We start from the raw sequence: 18,232 nt of genomic DNA on the forward strand, positions 1-18,232 counted from the left end.
CAACACCATAAAACACAGATTATCTGGTCATGTACCTGTCTCTGCCTCTGTCCCTGTCTGCCCTCCCTCCCTTTCTAAAAAGCACAGTACAAAATACCTTTATACATCGCAACAGTATGTGTGCGCGTTCCTAAACTATTTTTTAAACTATTTCTACAACGTATGTATTTTTGGCGGAAATAAATGATGTTTTTTTTTGTCCACCCGCAGCAGAAGCCTTGCCCTCCGATTAAGGAAGAGAAAGTTCAGCAGCCTCCAATTCAGCTGGTACGTGGAGCCAGTGAAGGCTTCTCCCCGTTCCCCTCCCTCTTTCACGCTTCGCTGGGGCCGCTCATCAAAATGGCGGGCCGCCGTGGCCTGGGAAACGTAGCTACCTCGCCCCCACCCCGAAATGCGTACGTGGGAGTGCAGCAGCCGAGCGTGGGAATGCTGCCGGTCGCACAGTCTGGGGGGGGTGGGGGGTGCGTTTGAGAGCAGGAGCCATTGGCTGTGTTTACCTCTCCCTACCCTGCCGACAAATGTGGTCAAACGATGCCCCCCGACAATCACCCCACCTGCCTTTTGAGGGGTGCTTGATGTGGGAGCTTTGCCATTTCCCTCTTCCGAATAGCTATTCCTGTGCCACTTGAAAATAACACATGCAGTGGGGGCAGCAAGCAGGCGAGAGGGGGGATTTGTTTCCTGCATGTTGGGGTTGCTCTGTGCCAATTAGCTTGCGTCTGTCGCTGCCTACGTCAAGTCTAGCACGGGTAGGCCACAGTGCAGCAATCCCTCTGCATTCACTCCGTGGTGCACCTCAGCCTCTGCAAAGATCACCCTTCCCCTGACCCCCCCCCCCCCCCCTAATGCAGTTGCCTAGAGGTAACCTATCCTTCAATCAGCACTAATCACCCGCTCAGACTCGTGTAGCATAAGGATAAAGCCATCCTTTTCTGGTGGGCCAACCCCACCTTCTCATCATACCCTTCAATTCTCCCACGATCTCTCCGGGTCTCTCTCAAAATCACACAATTGTCACTCATACCTTCAATATTACAACCCCACCTCATCATACCCTTCAAACCTTTCTTTCTCTTTCCCTCTTTTTATTGATATCTATTTCTCTCTCTCTCTCTCTCTCTTCCCAGAATCTCTCATACTTGACTTTCTAACCTATCTATACCGTTCACTTCATTGATACATAGAATTTTACAGCACAGAAACAGGCCATTCGGCCCAACTGGGTTTCATTCCACACGGGCCTCCTCCCTCCCTGCTTCATCTCGCCCTATCACCATATCCTTCTATTCCTTTCTCCCTCATGTGTTTATCGAGCTTCCCCTTAAATCCATCGATTCTATTCGCCTCGACCACTCCATGTGGGAGCGAGTTCCACATTCTCACCGCTCTCTGGGTAAAGAAGTTTCTCCTGAATTCCCGTTTGGATTTATTAGTGACTCTCTTATATTGGTCTCCCCCACAAGTGGAAACATCTTCTCTCCGTCTACCCTATCGAACCCCTTCATAATTTTAAAGACCTCTATCAGGCCACCCCTCAGTCTTATTTCTAGTGAAATGCCTCCTTCCCTGCCTCATTCCACAACTTGATTCTCCTTTGGGTGAATAAGTTTCCTACTCAGACTTCCTTTCCTATTCCTTGCTCCCCTCCTTGTCTCTCCTCTCCCCCCCACCATTGGGATTTGATTTTCCAGGTTCATTCTTTTCAAGTCCCCCTTTTACGTCACCACGTCCTGCTTTCCAAAGTAAACAATCCCCAACTTCCCTGAGCTTTTCCTCCTTACTTGGATTCCCGATCCTCGGACTTGCCTTCGTTGCTCAACTCTGCAGCCGGTGAATTTAGTCCGATTTGCACTCTGCCCCTCTACCTCGTATTCCTTTTTACTGCAACTAATCACTATGCTGTCCGTCTCGGATCCACAATAACCCTTTCGTCGCTTTCCCTGAGCACCCCCAACATAACCACCTTTCCATTCGGCCTTTTCGGCCCTCACTCTCCCCCTCGTTATCTTGCGCTCTCCTCGGCTGGACTGCCATCTCTTGTCCCAGTTGTGTGGAAGACCCAAATCGGCGGCATTCGTCCTCCTGTCAGCTACAAAAGACTTTGCTCACGGTATCTGTGCACACGTCAGTAATGCGATCTGTTTTTTAAAAAAAAATAGCGACCGTCCTAAGACCCTAAGATCTGGGGGGCTCAACACTTACTGAGAAGCTCCCTGTCCTGCCGATTATCTAACCAGCACCAAGCGTCACCTTCTATCCCGTGACGCTATCAAAAGCTGTTATTGGGGCTTCGATTAATCCCTATCCGCAAATGACAAACAGCCTTCGTACACTTCTCCTGTCGAGCCCGCCAATAGCCAGCACTGTCCACGGAGACGTTAATGGGTTGGCTTAGCTGGCCAAGTAAACTCGAACGGTCTCGTGAGTATCTCTAAGATGGTTCACCAATTCTAACCCCCCCCACCCAAATACCATCTCGAGACCCTGAGAGAACGAGCTGGGGGAGGATTCCACCAGTGCTTACCAGCCCTGCAGAATCTTGCCCAAGCAGTCAAGTCAGTCTGATGCATTGAGGTGTTGGCGGGCCAAGCGGGCCCCAGCTCTGTTCTTGTGCAAAGTCTGGTCACACGCAGTACAAACTTACAAAGAAGGACTCCAGTAGGAGTCGCTGGACAGCGATTGGGAGTCGGATCCGTTGGCCATGTTTCCCCTCCCTAGCTTGGGGACAGTGAGGCCAATTGCAACATCCCTACTGCTACCGTGGCTGGAATTAGCTATCCTGGCACAGACCTGGACGATCCTTTTGGGTTTTATGGCCCGTGCCATTACCCTACCAGGCCCATGAGGGAGCTCGTCCCACTGTTCCTACAGTTTTCTATTTTTAAAAAAAAACCTCTTCTACTCAAAGTTTACAAAGGCCAACCCTTTGCCTCCCGGCTTGGTGTCACGTTCAGCGATTGGATGTTATGAGCCTGTAGCTTTCGGCTGGTTAGTTGGGTAACCAGGTGTTCTGAGCTTTGGTCATTTGTTTCCTGTGGTACAGTTGTGGTCACATGCCCATGGTTCTGTCAGCTGACCATCTTTATCTAGCGCTCTGATTGGCTGGGTCTACATGTTGCCCATTGCTGCTGTGTTGTAACCCACGTGACTTTCTCTTTGTCTTTCAGTTCACTCCGGTGCCAGTATTTGTGTCCGAAGATTTTGTTTATTATTATAATGTTAATTCTGAGTTTCTAGTGAGTTGAAATTTCTCCCCTCTTTTTTTCCCACCTCCCACCTTTTTCCTTTTCCTTCCCTTTCCCGTGCTTGCATGGAAAGCTGCTCAGGCTGGTGGCTGTGTTAGCTTATTGCTTCTGTACTGTTTCTAGGACTCTGTCAACTCCAGATAAATGCATGGCATATCCAAGCATAGACAACCCCTTCCCATTCACTCCCATTGTACTGAATCCCAATGGACCCAACCCTTTCCCATTCACTCCCACTGTACGGAATCCCAATGGACCCAACCCCTTCCCATTCACTCCCATTGTATAGAATCCCAATGGACCCACCCCCTTCCTATTCACTCCCATTGTACAGAATCCCAATGGACCCTATCCCTTCCCATTCACTCCCATTGTATAGAATCCCAATGGACCCAACCCCTTCCTATTCACTCCCACTGTACAGAATCCCAATGGACCCGACCCCTTCCCACTCACTCCCATTGTACAGAATCCTAATGGACCCGACCTCTTCCCATTTGCTCCCACTGTACAGAATCCCAATGGACCAAACCCCTTCCCATTCACTCCCATTGTGCAGAATTCCTGAGCCAAGTGCAACATTTTCTCCAGTTACTTTATCTCTTAGCTCACGAATAGATCCATAGCTAAATTACAACTGCACATGGCCGCACACTCAGTTACCAAACCCACTACCCTGTAGGGATGAGTGGCTCTGTGTGTTCATCCAGATTGAGCTGTGTATTTTGTGCCTTCATTTACATCACATCTCTCCCTTCGCATTGCTGCTGCCTGTCTTGTCTGTCAGAGAGTGTGTATGAGCGAGACTGACAAGGGTCTAACCTTCACCTCGGTGGGTTGTATCATGAGGCATCACAAGGGTTAAGGGTTAATGGAAGCCGGCCGAGTGGGCAGCACCGCGAGTTGGACGCTGCGCCTGAATCCAGCCCACGGCGATGCAGCGAAAGTTTGTCCGTCGGCTGTGAAGGCCCTAGGTGGAATGGGTTTGGGGTTGGGGGGGATTGCCAGCCCTGGTTGGACATATCCCTGGAGGTTTCGTCACATGACCTCCAACTGTCCCGCCCCCACACTCCCACCATTGGTCATTCGACATGTCCACCTTTGCAGTGCCCCACCTTCCCACGGCCAATCGGAAAGCGAATATGGTATTGAGATAGAGGATTGGCCATGGTCATGGCGGAGCAGGCTCGAAGGGCCGAATGGCCTACTCCTGCTCCTGTTTTCTATGTTTCTACTAACAGTCTCTTGGTTACCCGACAGCCATTTCCCCCCCGCCCCAATGCCAGTATTTTTATAATTAGTAAACAAAAGCGTTCAAAAAAATTTCTTTTTTTAAAAAAGAGCACAATTTTCCATTGGCCCTGCGATTTTTCTCTCAGAGTTTTAGTTTCTGGGGACTAGTCTTTAATCCCTGGGGACTCCAGGGTAATCCAGGAGGGTTGGCATCCCGAATTTGGGGTGGTGGTAACTCCGTTCTCGGTGGGCACAAGTCCACAGCAGTCAGCTTCCGGCTGCGGTAGTTCCATGGCATTGGTCTGGGCTTCATTCTGTGGGAGCCACTAAGCAGGACAAGGGTGACTGCTTTGCAGGGACGGCACACACTCTTTCTCTCTCTCTCTACGGACTGGCTTAGCACGAAAGGGCCCGATCCCAGTCCCCCTGGGAGCTGCCCCCGGCCCCTGAGACTCTGCTGCTCAGGCAGCTCCCCCTCGACTGAGCCGTATCCCCAGCATACTCGCTCGCCAGGAGATTCTGCCCCCGTTTCCAGTCAGTAGAACAGTGAACTCCTGCAGCTTGCTGTTCTGACTTGCGCCCCACCCCGTGCCCCAACCAGCTCCTCCTCATTCAGCCGGCTGCGTGATTGAGATGTTGGCAAGCTTGTGGGAGGGGGAGGGAAGCAGTGGGGTTTCAGAGTGTCGACAGAACAGTCGGCTGGCACGGACTGCTGCAAGTGGGAACAAGTCTGCTTGCCTCAATTTGCTGCTTTTCACGGTCCACAGCCTTCCAGTCGTCCCCAGGCCAAGCCTGTCGACAGTAGTTCAGGCATCGAGCTTCATTGTGGCTCTTCCTCCACAGCTGCGTCTGGGGGAGTTAATGGCAATTAACATCCCTCTGTTTGCCATCACCTGAGGAGAGCGCGGCGGACGTGCAGCTCCCACTCTTGCTGGATGCTGATGAGTGGAATCGGGGGCGGTGGGCGCCGGCCGCGACCCACCCCGCCGGCCGCGACTGCCTCCCTTGCCTTCCTTCGTGAAAGATGGCGAATGAGCAGCCGCTTTAACCCTCGCTGATTTTCTTCTGAATTTCAACCTTGCCCCCATCCTGCCCTCTCTGTTACTCGGGCCTCTGACGTTCCTCTTCCGATGAGAAAAGGGACAATGCCCGTTTTTTCCATGATTAACGAAACCATGGGGAGCCGCGGCTTTGAAGTGCACATTTCTTGAGAAAGCAGCTGTGTCAGCACCAGATCAAAGCAGGCATACTCCTGTTCACTTGAGAACACAACCCCCGGCCCATGTCACTCACTCACACACCACTCTCACATCCCCTCTCTCTTTATCCTTTCTCTTTTTCTCTCACGCTCTCTTCTCGGGCTATTAGTCCATCTCTTTCGCTTTCTTTCTCTCACTCCCTTTCTCACTCACTCTTGGTCTTTTGCCCTCATTCTCTCGCTCGACCCCGCCCTTTCTGTCTGTCTCTCCCTCCCCCCGCGCCCTCCCTCCCTGGATCTCCCGCGCCCACCCTCCCTCCCTCGCCCGCCCTCCCTGGCCCGCGCCCTCCCTCCCTCCCTGGCCCTCCCTCCCTCCCTGGCCCGCGCCCCCTTCTCTCTCTCTCCCCTGCGCCAGCCCTTTCTGTCTGTCTGTCTGTTTCTCTCTCCCCTGCGCCAGCCCTTTCTGTCTGTCTGTCTCTCTCTCCCCTGCGCCAGCCCTTTCTGTCTGTCTGTTTCTCTCTCCCCTGCGCCAGCCCTTTCTGTCTGTCTGTTTCTCTCTCCCCTGCGCCAGCCCTTTCTGTCTGTCTGTTTCTCTCTCCCCTGCGCCAGCCCTTTCTGTCTGTCTCTCTCTCCCCTGCGCCAGCCCTTTCTGTCTGTCTGTCTGTCTCTCTCTCCCCTGCGCCAGCCCTTTCTGTCTGTCTGTCTGTCTCTCTCTCCCCTGCGCCAGCCCTTTCTGTCTGTCTGTCTGTTTCTCTCTCCCCTGCGCCAGCCCTTTCTGTCTGTCTGTCTGTCTCTCTCTCCCCTGCGCCAGCCCTTTCTGTCTGTCTTTCTCCTGTGCCGGCCCTTGCTCTTGTGAGTAGCCTCCTGATCCTCTAACCCACACGCTTGTCTGTCTGAGCTGCCTGCATGCGCTTGTGTTGCCTGCCTGTTATTCCCCCCATCCCCAAGCTTGTACGGCACGTTATTCTGCGCTCCGTGGCCAGCCCCCTGACTCACATCTTCCCTCTCCTCCTCCCGTGCAGCTGAAGAACAGCAGGAGCAGACGCAACAACCGCAGCTGCGGAGAGTGTGAAGCCTGCCTCCGGCCGATGGACTGTGGGACGTGCGACTTCTGCAAGGACAAGGCCAAGTTCGGCGGCTCCAACACGTTGCGACAGAAGTGTCGCTGGAAGCAGTGCTTGCGGTTCGCATCTGTAAGCATTTCCCTGATTTAGACCTCTGTTCGTGGTCAAACTCGCTAGGGTAGATTTCCCCAGTGTCCTGGGGCCAATATTTAACCCTCAACCAACACCTTTTTTAAAAAAAAACACAAATGATCTGATCATTATCACATTGCTGTTAGTGGGATCTTGCTGTGCGCAAATTGGCTGCTGTGTTTCCTACATTACAACAGAGACCACACTTCAAAAGTACTTAATTGGCTGTAAAGTGCTTTGGGAAGTCTTGAGGTCGTGAAAGGCGCTGGAGAAATACAAATCTTTCTTTCCTCTGGTCACCGACCCTCCTGCCAGCGGAAACAGTTTCTCCTTATTTACTCGATCAAAACCCTTCCTGATTTTGAACACCTCGATCAAATCTCCCCTTAACCTTCTCTGCTCTGAGGAGAAAAATCCAACTTCTCCAATCCCTCATCCTTGGGCAGTGGGGGATCGTTGGTCGTTTACCTGGCGGGGGATCAGTGGTCGTTTCCCTGGCGGGGGATCGGTGGTCGTTTCCCTGGCGGGGGATCGGTGGTCGTTTACCTGGCGGGGGATCGGTGGTCGTTTACCTGGCGGGGGATCGGTGGTCGTTTCCCTGGCGGGGGATCGGTGGTCGTTTACCTGGCGGGGGATCGGTGGTCGTTTACCTGGCGGGGGATCGGTGGTCGTTTCCCTGGCGGGGGATCGGTGGTCGTTTACCTGGCGGGGGATCGGTGGTCGTTTACCTGGCGGGGGATCGTTGGTCGTTTACCTGGCGGGGGATCGTTGGTCGTTTACCTGGCGGGGGATCAGTGGTCGTTTACCTGGCGGGGGATCGGTGGTCGTTTACCTGGCGGAGGATCGTTGGTCGTTTACCTGGCGGGGGATCGTTGGTCGTTTACCTGGCGGGGGATCGTTGGTCGTTTACCTGGCGGGGGATCGTTGGTCGTTTACCTGGCGGAGGATCGTTGGTCGTTTACCTGGCGGGGGATCGGTGGTCGTTTACCTGGCGGGGGATCGGTGGTCGTTTACCTGGCGGGGGATCGGTGGTCGTTTACCTGGCGGAGGATCGTTGGTCGTTTACCTGGCGGGGGATCGGTGGTCGTTTACCTGGCGGGGGATCGGTGGTCGTTTACCTGGCGGGGGAATCGGTGGTCGTTTACCTGGCGGGGGAATCGGTGGTCGTTTACCTGGCGGGGGATCGTTGGTCGTTTACCTGGCGGGGGATCGGTGGTCGTTTACCTGGCGGGGGATCGTTGGTCGTTTACCTGGCGGGGGAATCGGTGGTCGTTTACCTGGCGGGGGATCGGTGGTCGTTTACCTGGCGGGGGATCGTTGGTCGTTTACCTGGCGGAGGATCGGTGGTCGTTTACCTGGCGGGGGATCGGTGGTCGTTTACCTGGCGGAGGATCGTTGGTCGTTTACCTGGCGGGGGATCGTTGGTCGTTTACCTGGCGGGGGAATCGTTGGTCGTTTACCTGGCGGGGGATCGTTGGTCGTTTACCTGGCGGGGGATCGGTGGTCGTTTACCTGGCGGGGGATCGTTGGTCGTTTACCTGGCGGGGGTTCGGTGGTCGTTTACCTGGCGGGGGATCGTTGGTCGTTTACCTGGCGGGGGATCGGTGGTCGTTTACCTGGCGGGGGATCGGTGGTCGTTTACCTGGCGGGGGTTCGGTGGTCGTTTACCTGGCGGGGGAATCGGTGGTCGTTTACCTGGCGGGGGATCGTTGGTCGTTTACCTGGCGGGGGAATCGGTGGTCGTTTACCTGGCGGGGGAATCGGTGGTCGTTTACCTGGCGGGGGATCGGTGGTCGTTTACCTGGTGGGGGATCGTTGGTCGTTTACCTGGCGGGGGAATCGGTGGTCGTTTACCTGGCGGGGGAATCGGTGGTCGTTTACCTGGCGGGGGATCGGTGGTCGTTTACCTGGTGGGGGATCGTTGGTCGTTTACCTGGCGGGGGAATCGGTGGTCGTTTACCTGGCGGGGGATCGTTGGTCGTTTACCTGGCGGGGGAATCGGTGGTCGTTTACCTGGCGGGGGAATCGGTGGTCGTTTACCTGGCGGGGGATCGGTGGTCGTTTACCTGGCGGGGGAATCGGTGGTCGTTTACCTGGCGGGGGAATCGGTGGTCGTTTACCTGGCGGGGGAATCGGTGGTCGTTTACCTGGCGGGGGATCGTTGGTCGTTTACCTGGCGGGGGATCGTTGGTCGTTTACCTGGCGGGGGATCGTTGGTCGTTTACCTGGCGGGGGATCGTTGGTCGTTTACCTGGCGGGGGATCGGTGGTCGTTTACCTGGCGGGGGATCGGTGGTTGTTATTTATCTGTCTCCGTGTTGGTTTGTTTTATATATATATATATGTATATACAGAAACGGCTGCTCCCTCGGGAACTGTTGGGACAGAGCCAGTGGCTGGACTGGAAGGAACCGGGCTACAGGAACGGGCGCCGGCGCTGGAAGGAGAACGCCTTTGCCAGCAGGAAGGTGGCGCGAGTCATACAGGCGGCGAGGAAGAGGAAGATCTGGCAGTCGTCTGCTCAGGCGGCGGAGGCCGGGGCCGACGGGCGTTCGGAGCCTGGAGAGAAGGCAGAGGAAAACGGGGTACATGTTACACATTCGATAAAGGATATCGAGACACTGGAGAAGGTGCAAAAAAAAAAGATTTACAGGGATGATACCAGAACTGAGAGGAAAGACTGAACAGGCTGGGGCTCTTTTCTCTAGAAAAAAGACTGAGGGGTGACCTGATAGAGGTTTGTAAAATTATGAAGGGGTTCGATAGGGTAGACGTGGAGAAAATGTTTTCACTTGTGGGGGAAAGAGTCCAAATCTAGGGGGCCATCAATATAAGACAGTCACTAATAAATTCAGTAGGGAATTCAGGAGAAACTTCTTTACCCAGAGAGCGGTGAGAATGTGGAACTCGCTCCCACATGGAGTGGTCGAGGGGAATAGAATCGATGGATTTAAGGGGAAGCTCGATAAACACATGAGGGAGAAAAGAATAGAAGGAGAGGGTGATAGGGTGAGATGGAGTAGGGAGGGAGGAGGCTCGTGTGGAGCATAAACACTGGGATAGACCAGTTGGGCCGAATGGCCTGTTTCTGTGCTGTAAAATACTATGTAAGGAGCGACTCAGTGCCAGGGGGAGCTTCCGGGTGTCTGCTTGGAGGGAGCCCTGTCACCGAGGCTGTTCAAATAAAGATAAATGGCATTGTGTTTAAATAATGAGGCCCACCTCCCCACCCCCACTGTCTTCTCACCAAAGCCTCCAGTGGTCTTTCGTTCGCCAACGGCCCTGATCGGGTGGGGCAGCCGCGCGCTGCTTCATCCACGGGGCCAAGACGGCAAGCGCCTGGCGGCTATTTGGCCATGGGAGGAAATCATGGCTGAGCCCAAGCCTGCCCTCACCCTAAGTCCATGTGTGCACATTGCTTCCTCAGTTTGTTTTTCGCGTTCTTGACGCAGACGGCGTGCCCCCCCCCCCCCACCCCTACCCCTTTGGCCTTAAGGGGCCCCACAGACCAGGAACGTCTTGGTTTTAATCCCTTGATCTGTGTCGTTGGTTGATCGCAGGCGTTGGGAGGAGGATGGGGGAGGGCTGCGATTGGCCCCTGGACGAGGGAGCGGGCGAAGCATCGGCCAGGGGTTCCTGCTGCTGCTTCGTTAACCAGTGACTCCTACCGGAGCCCAGGAGTGGATCGGGCTTGGCCGCGACGCCCCCGTGGTCGAATAGTCAACTCACATTGGCTAGCTGGGCTCGCGTGCGAAGAGCGGGCGAGGTAGTAGCGGGGCAGGCCAGCTCCCACGGGACGGTATCCCAGCAGGAATCGTGCCCTCGGGCAGCGGGGTGGGGGTGGTGCCATAGGACGCACCTTCTCGAAGTAAGCGGTTCCAGCACTTGAATGCCCGAGTATCGTTTATGAACCGCTGGCAGGGCGTGCACGTGGTGATGCTGGAGGGCGGAGGGTCTGGCGTTGTTCCCCCACCCCCCAGTCCTCCCTACTCATCGGCTCTTCTACTGTCCCAACAGGTGCCACCTGCCGAAGCTGCTGAAGCCTCGAGGGCTCTCACCGAGTCTCCAGAGAGCAGGCAGGAGACTGCAGAAGAGAAGGTCGGCTCCAGTCCCACCGAGGTGAGCGGACCAATGGTGCTGTGGACGCTGCTCCTTGGATGTCTCATCTCTGGCTGTTCCTAAGCGTCTGTTTTCTCTCTCTCTCTCTCTCGCACTCGCTCTCCCTCCCTCGCTTTCTCTCAACCCCCGCACGCTGCCTGCTTGATGCTTTGCATTCCTCCAGGGCTGTGTCACTCGGCCCGTGCCGTTGCCTGGTGCTGTGTGGCTCTCTAACACTGCCTTGCCTGTCTGTTTCTTGGCCCTTTTGATGTCACTGATGGGCTGCGCAGTCCCGGCTCTCAAAGGTCTCCTTTGTTTCCCTGGTGCAGGGCAGTGCCGCAGAGGAGAGCAGTCCCCCCAGGTCCCCAGAGATCAAATCAGCAGCTCCAGAGCAAGCTTTCAACCTCAAGAAGTTCCTGTCTGTAATGGTAAGCACAGTTGTTTAAACACGCAGGCGTTTGTCTGCCGGGGCACGATTCAGTGCACATGTCCTCGCACCGCCCAAGCATCCTCTCACCTTCAGTAGAAGCTGGATCTGCAGTGCCCTTTGAGGCAGAGAAATTCAATACTCTTGGACAGAAAAGGCAAAGCCAGCCCTGGAACATTGGCAAGAGGAGGAGCCCATTCAGCCCCTCAGGCCTGTTCCACCATTCAATCAGATTATGGCTGATTTGTACCTCAACTCCATTTACCTGCCTTGGCTCCATAATCCCTCGATAGCCAACAAAAATCTATCAATCTCTGCCTTGACAGCTCAAGTTCACCCCCGGCGTCCACGGACTTTTGGGGGAGGGAGTTCCCAGATTTCCACTATCCTTTGTGTGAAGAAGTGCTTCCTGATTTCGCTCCCAAATGGCCTAGCTCTAAATTGCAGGGCTTTGGGGAAAGAGCAGGGAGGAGTGGCACTAATTGGAGAGCCCTTTCAAAGAGCCAGCACAGGAGTGATGGGCCGAATGGCTTCCTGTACTGTGTGATTCTATGTCCCCTTGTTCTTGATTTCCTCCACCAGGGGAAATAGTTTCTCCATATCTATCCTATCAAATCCTTCAATCGTCTTAAACACCTTGATCAAATCACCCCTTCAACCTCCTAAACTCGAGGAAATACAGGCCTGGTCTGTGCAACCTGTCCTTATTTAACCCTTTTAGCCCCAGTATCATTCTGGTGAATCTGTGCTGCACCCCCTCCAAGGGCCAATATATCCTTCCTGAGGCTGCGTGATGCCCAGAACTGAACGCAGTATCTCCAGGGGCATGGGGAGGGAGTAGGAACACGGAGGTGAGATACACTGAGTAGGGAAAAGCCCATCGGTGGGAGTAATGAGCCCTCCGAGGCCCGTTCTTTGTGTGCTATTCAACCATGTGGTACATCACAGCTGAACCTGATGCTGACATCCGCATGCGCGACCCCCCCCCCCAATGCAAAGAAAGAACTCCCATTTCTACAGCGCTTTTCACCACCTCAGAACGTCCCACAGCGTTTTACAGCCAATGAAGTACTTTTGAAGTGCGGTCACTGTTGTAATGTAGGAAACGCGGCAGCCAATTTATGCACAGCAAGATCCCACAAACAGCAATGTGATAAATGACCACATTATCTGTTTTTTTTAGTGGTTGAGGGATTAATAATGGCCCCAGGACACCGGGGAGAACTCCCGCCTTAGAGGGCAGACGGGGACCTCGATTTAACGTTTCATCCAAAAGACAGTGTTACAGGGCTTTGGTGAGACCTCACCGGAGTACTGTGTACAGTTTTGGTCGTCTTATCTAAGGAAGGATATACCTGCCTTAGAGGCGGTGCAACGAAGGTTCTCTAGATTGATTCCTGGGATGAGAGGGTTGTCCTATGAGGAGAGATTGAGTAGAATGGGCCGATACTCTCTGGGGTTTAGAAGAATGAGAGGTGATCTCATTGAAACATCTAAGATTCTGAGAGGGCCTTGACAGGGTAGATGCTGAGAGGCTGTTTCCCCTGGCTGGAGAGTCTAGAACCAGGGGGCATAGTCTCAGGATAAGGGGTTGGCCATTCAAGACTGAGATGAGGAGGAATTTCTTCACTCAGGGTGGTGAATCTTTGGAATTCTCTACCCCAGAGGGCTGTGGATGCTCAGTCGTTGAGTATATTCAAGGCTGAGATCGATAGATTTTTGGAATCGAGGGATATGGGGAACGGACAGGAAAGTGGAGTTGAGGTCGAAGATCAGCCACGATCTGATTGAATGGCGGAGCAGGCTCGAGGGGCCGAATGGCCTACTCCTGCTCCTATTTCTTATGTTCTTAATACAGTAGCGTAGTGGTTACATTGCTGGGCTAGTAACCTGGAGGCCTGGACTAATAATCCAGAGAACATGAGATCAAATCCCACCAGGGCAGTTTTAGGATTTGAATTCAGTTTTTCTTTAAAAGAAAAAGAACCTGGAAATAAAAAGCAGGGATCAGTTAAAGTGACTGTGAGGGAGATTTGAGCAGCTCAGCTGAACTCCAGGGGACGGGAATGGGTGGTGCTGAGGCGATTCTCGAAGGGGAACAATGGACTCTCTCACAGAGTTAAGTTGTCAAGGTCACAACTTAAGAGATAGCGTGTTGGGAGATTTAAATAACAAAAAAATGCCCCCTTCTCGCCTGGCTTGTTCCGCGGAGCTCCCTTTTGACCTTGAACCCTGAGCTGTCTGGTAGTAAACCCCATCCTCCTCATACGTCTGGGATTTTTAACTTTGCTTCGCAGTTATATGTCGGGTCGTCACAATTCCCCGACACGCCTGTTGAACGTGATTTGACATAAAAGAGGCGCATTCCTGCAGCACATTCGTCAACCGGTGTCGGTAAAAGTGGCCGTGAAGCTGTCACATTGTCATTAAAAACCCCAACTGGGTTCACCAACGTCCCTTTCAGGGAAGGAAACCTGCCGTCCTTGTCCGGTCTGGGCCTACATGTGACCCCATGGTTGATCCTTAACTGCCCCTCTGAAGTGGCCACTCGGACGTATCAAAAAACGCCACCAGCGGTCCAAGGAGAAGGCCAACCACCACCTCACCAGGGCAACTAGGGGACGGGCAATAAATGCCAGCGGCGCCCACATCCCCAGAATTAACACTCAAAACTCAGATTAAATCAGAAGGCTTTTATTGCAGAATTGAAGGTGTTTTTGATGAGGACAAAAAGCCAAGCAAGGAGTGCGTAAAGTGGGGGAATAAACAGGCAGATAAGTCAGGCCGAGAGGGTGAGAGTAGGCTGAGGGGGGCGGAATGGGGTGTTACAGAAATGTAGAGATTTACAGGCCTTATGAGCTAAATCTAAACCCTAAGCTACCTTCTGTCTGTCTGTAAAGTCAGCTCTCAGACACCTCCTTCCCACTCTGGAAAAACTCCTCCAGTCTTTCCTCGTAACTCGGACCCCTGACTCTGGGGATCAGCCTCGCTGCTCCTCTCTGCACTGCCTCCAGTGGTTGAATATCTCAGGAAGTGACTTGTTTTCCTTCCCTCTCCCCCAAACTCGGGGCACTCAGGCCTGTTGCAGCCTTCTTTCCCTTTCCCCCCGACCTCTCATCACTAACACCCGTCTTGAGACCAGTTAGCGTAGCACAGACCTGGGGATTGAAGCCGGGACCTTGTGTGTGCAACTCGGCTGCACGCTGGCCCTATAAACACGACAGTCCATCAAATGTGGGATTGACGGCCAGCATTGTGCGTAGGGTGGGGGCGATGAGGGGGTTTGGTGATATGTTGCAGTGGGGTGCTGGTCTTCAAGGCTCAGTATTGACCCGGATATTGGGGGGGGGGGAGGAATTCGTCGATCGCCCCCTGACCACAGAATCTCCTCCCGTGTCGCGTTCCTGGCCGTGCCCACTCCCTCCCATGGTCACTATTGGGTTTATGGGATTCATTTATCCTTTCCGTAAATATAAGTTCGAGGACATCTGATTGCTATTCTTCATTGTTCAAAACGTTTACATTACAAGCATTGTCCATGGGATTGGTACCGGGGTATAGTCACGAACAACGGACTCATCGGGTCCCGTAAGCATGCCAACTTGACCGCTTGCGTTAGCCTAAGCAAAACTAGGTAGAAGTCCCTAAGGGGCTCTGGTGCGCTGTGTCTTTTTCGGCTTAATTGTGCCTCCCTAACGTCCCTACGTAAGCTTGTTCTGCCGACGCGTGTTTAGTACGTGAGTACCTTTGCCTGATCACATCACTGCACCAAGTGACGTTACTGCATCCTTGCCCCGAGCGCGTGTGCAGAGTATTACTGTCACTGTTCTCTCTACGTGAGTGACTTACATGCCACTTCGTGAGGCGCTGAGCCCAATTGTAGTCATCTTTTCTTACCCCCGCCATCTCCCTCCATCACCACCACTTGTTGGCTATATAGGATAGTCATTTACCCTTTCCCTTAATACAAGATTGCGGACCGGAAATACTGAGATGTCTGATTAATAATGTTTATTGATGAAAAATTAATGCAACCCATTACATGCAGCACCATTCCCGCTCATTAAAATTCCTTTCTTATATCTTCCCTCAGCTGATTCCTGCTTGTCTCAGCATTCAGAGACTGATCTCACACTTACTAACCCCGCCTACTACCGAGTGCATATAGTTATTGGTATATGGCTATTCCACCTAGTGTGTGTTGGGTTTATGTACGATATTGCCCATATATCCCTTTGCTCTTATGTGAAGGTATTATAGGATATATCCTTTACCTCTAATACAAGTTTGTAGAGTAGGAAAACACTGAAAAAATGTCCGTTTAATAATTTATGGCCTCTCCCCCTCCCTATCTCTGTAACCTCCTCCAGCCTCGACAACACTCAGATCTCTGCATTCCTCCGATTCTGGCCTCTTGCTCGTCCCCGATTCCCATCGCTCCACCATCGGCGGCCGTGCCTTCAGCCGCCCGGGCCCTAAGCTCTGGAATTCCCTCCCTAAACCTCTCCGCCTCTCTCTCTTTAAGACGCTCCTTAAAACTTCCCTCTTTGACCGCCTGACCTACTATCTCCTTACGTGGCTCAGTGTGAAATTTTTGTTTGATAATCACTCCTGTGAAGCGCCCTGGGGCGTTTTACTGCGTTAAAGGCGCTTTATAAATGCAATTTGTTGATATTAAATCAAGTCAATGAGATGATAAAATTTAACTCCTTGCATACAATTCTATATGACCTCAAGTACCAATAATACTCATACTTCAGGAGATATCGCTTCTGCTCCTCAGAGTCGATTGGAAAGTTCCCCTTTTCCTTACTCTGAGCTTCAGAATCTTGTATTCTTGTATGTATCAATAAGTAGGACAAGTGTAAGGATATCATGTCGTCACTACCTCCCTGTGTGTATCCTGTCGACGCAGTTGCTGATGCCCTTTCTTGTGCCCTCCTTTGATGCCTTATCTCCCAATCTTTATTGGAAAGGAAACAGACTCTCTCATCTACACTGGCAATCAAAATTCCCTCTTCACACTCCCTCCTGCTGTGATAAAAGCCTGTCTCTATCAGCTGTGTGTGTGTGTCTTTCGAGAGTGTTTTAACCGAGCTCAATATTATCTAATTCTATATGATGCCAATTAGCTTATTCTATTCAATAATCTGTACGTGCCTATCCTTACGTAGTACAGTGCCTTCGGCCCTGAAATTCTGTTCATTCTTCTCTAGCTGTGGCTCAGTCGGCCTCACTCTCGTTTCCAAGTCAGAAGGTCGTGGGGTTCGAGCCCCCACTCCAGCAACTTGAGCCCCCATAATCCAGGCCTGACATTCTCCCAGTGCCAGTACTGAGGGAGCGCTGCACTGTCGGAGGTGCCGTCTTTCGAATGAGACATTAAACTGAGGCCTCCGTCTGCCCCCTCAGGTGGATATGAAAGGTCCCACTACTGGAAGAAGAGCGGGGGCGGGGGGGAGTTCTCCTCGGTGTCCTGGGGCCGATATTTATCCCTCAACCAACATCACTTTTTTAAAAAAAAACAGACGATCTGGTCATTATCTCATTGCTGTTCGTGGGATCTTGCTGTGCGCAAATTGGCTGCTGTGTTTCCCACATTACAACAGTGACCGCACTTCAAAAAAAAAAGTACTTTGTTGGCTGTGAAGCGCTTTGGGGCGTCCTGAGGTCATGAAAGGCGCTGTAGAAATACACCCTTTTAATCCCCTCACACTCCTCTTCTACACCCAGACTAGCTGGCATGGTTCCCGCTCGACAACATTCCTTTCTCACACCTTCCTACATCGTGTCTGAGCACTCAGAGGACAATGTCAGTCTTGTGCGTCACCCTAAGCTTTGGAATTCCCTCCCTAAACCTCTCCGCCTCTCTCTCACCTCCTTTAAGACGCTCCTTAAAACCTACCTCTTTGACCAAGCTTTTGGTCACCTGTCCGAATATCTCCTTATGTGGCTCGGTGTCAAATTTTTGTCTGATTTACGCTCCTGTGAAGGGCCTTGTGACGTTTTACTGCGTTAAAGACGCTGGATAAACTCAAGTTGTTGTTCTCACTACTACAACTATATATGGCTATTGCACCAAGTGCGTCTGCTCTTAGTCACTTCTTCTCCTCCTCCTCCTTCCACAGAAGCCCTTCCTCAAGGGACCCTCATCATCTGAAGCCCACGACCGTCCCTCGGTGATCAGGGAGACCTCAGAGTGGCAGCTCAGCAGCAGCAGCGAGCAGGCGCGGGTAAGGGGCAGTCCGGAAGGGCTTGGTGTTGTTTGGGTAGGGTGGGGGGGGTGGCAGGCGTGGTTCCCTCATTAGAGCCGTTCAGTAAAAAAGAAAAGCACTCGCATTTCTACGGCCCCTTTCACCATTTCAGGACGTCCCAAAGCGTTTCACAGCCGATGATGTACTTTTTTTTTCCAAGTGTAGCCACTGTTGTAATGTAGGAAACGTGGCAGCCAAATTTGCGCACAGCAAGATCCCACAAACAGCAATGAGATAAATGACCAGATCATTTTTTTTTAATTGATGTTGGTTGAGGGATAAATATTGGGCCCAGGACACCGGGGAGAACTCCCCACCCCACCTCCCCCGCTCTTCTTCCAATAGCGGCCGTGGGATCTTTTACGTCCACCTGAGGGGGCAGACGGGGCCTCGGTTTAACATCTCATCCGAAAGAGGGCCCCTCCCCTCTGACAGTGCGGCGCTCCCTCAGTACCGGCACCGGGGGGAGTGTTGGGCCTGGATTACGGGGCTCGAGTCTCTGGAGTGGGGGGCTCGAACCCGTGACCTTCTGACTCTGAGGGGGGAGAGTGAGATCGACAGAAACAAGGCTCAGTGTTCACGCTC

General features: G+C 52.8%; 1 protein-coding gene across 1 annotated transcript in view; it reads left to right on the forward strand.

Moving 5' to 3' along the window:
- mbd1a (methyl-CpG binding domain protein 1a) overlaps positions 1–18,232 on the forward strand; it is a 57,754-nt gene that overhangs the window by 20,197 nt on the left and 19,325 nt on the right. Inside the window, exons 11-17 of the mRNA XM_067977786.1 lie at positions 211–267; positions 3,168–3,236; positions 6,699–6,869; positions 9,226–9,456; positions 10,889–10,990; positions 11,299–11,397; positions 17,522–17,626. Coding sequence (XP_067833887.1) covers positions 211–267; positions 3,168–3,236; positions 6,699–6,869; positions 9,226–9,456; positions 10,889–10,990; positions 11,299–11,397; positions 17,522–17,626 — 834 coding nt within the window. The remainder of the gene's footprint in view (positions 1–210; positions 268–3,167; positions 3,237–6,698; positions 6,870–9,225; positions 9,457–10,888; positions 10,991–11,298; positions 11,398–17,521; positions 17,627–18,232) is intronic.

Source organism: Heptranchias perlo, unplaced genomic scaffold, assembly GCF_035084215.1.
Source record: "Heptranchias perlo isolate sHepPer1 unplaced genomic scaffold, sHepPer1.hap1 HAP1_SCAFFOLD_178, whole genome shotgun sequence".
Lineage (NCBI taxonomy): Eukaryota > Metazoa > Chordata > Chondrichthyes > Hexanchiformes > Hexanchidae > Heptranchias > Heptranchias perlo.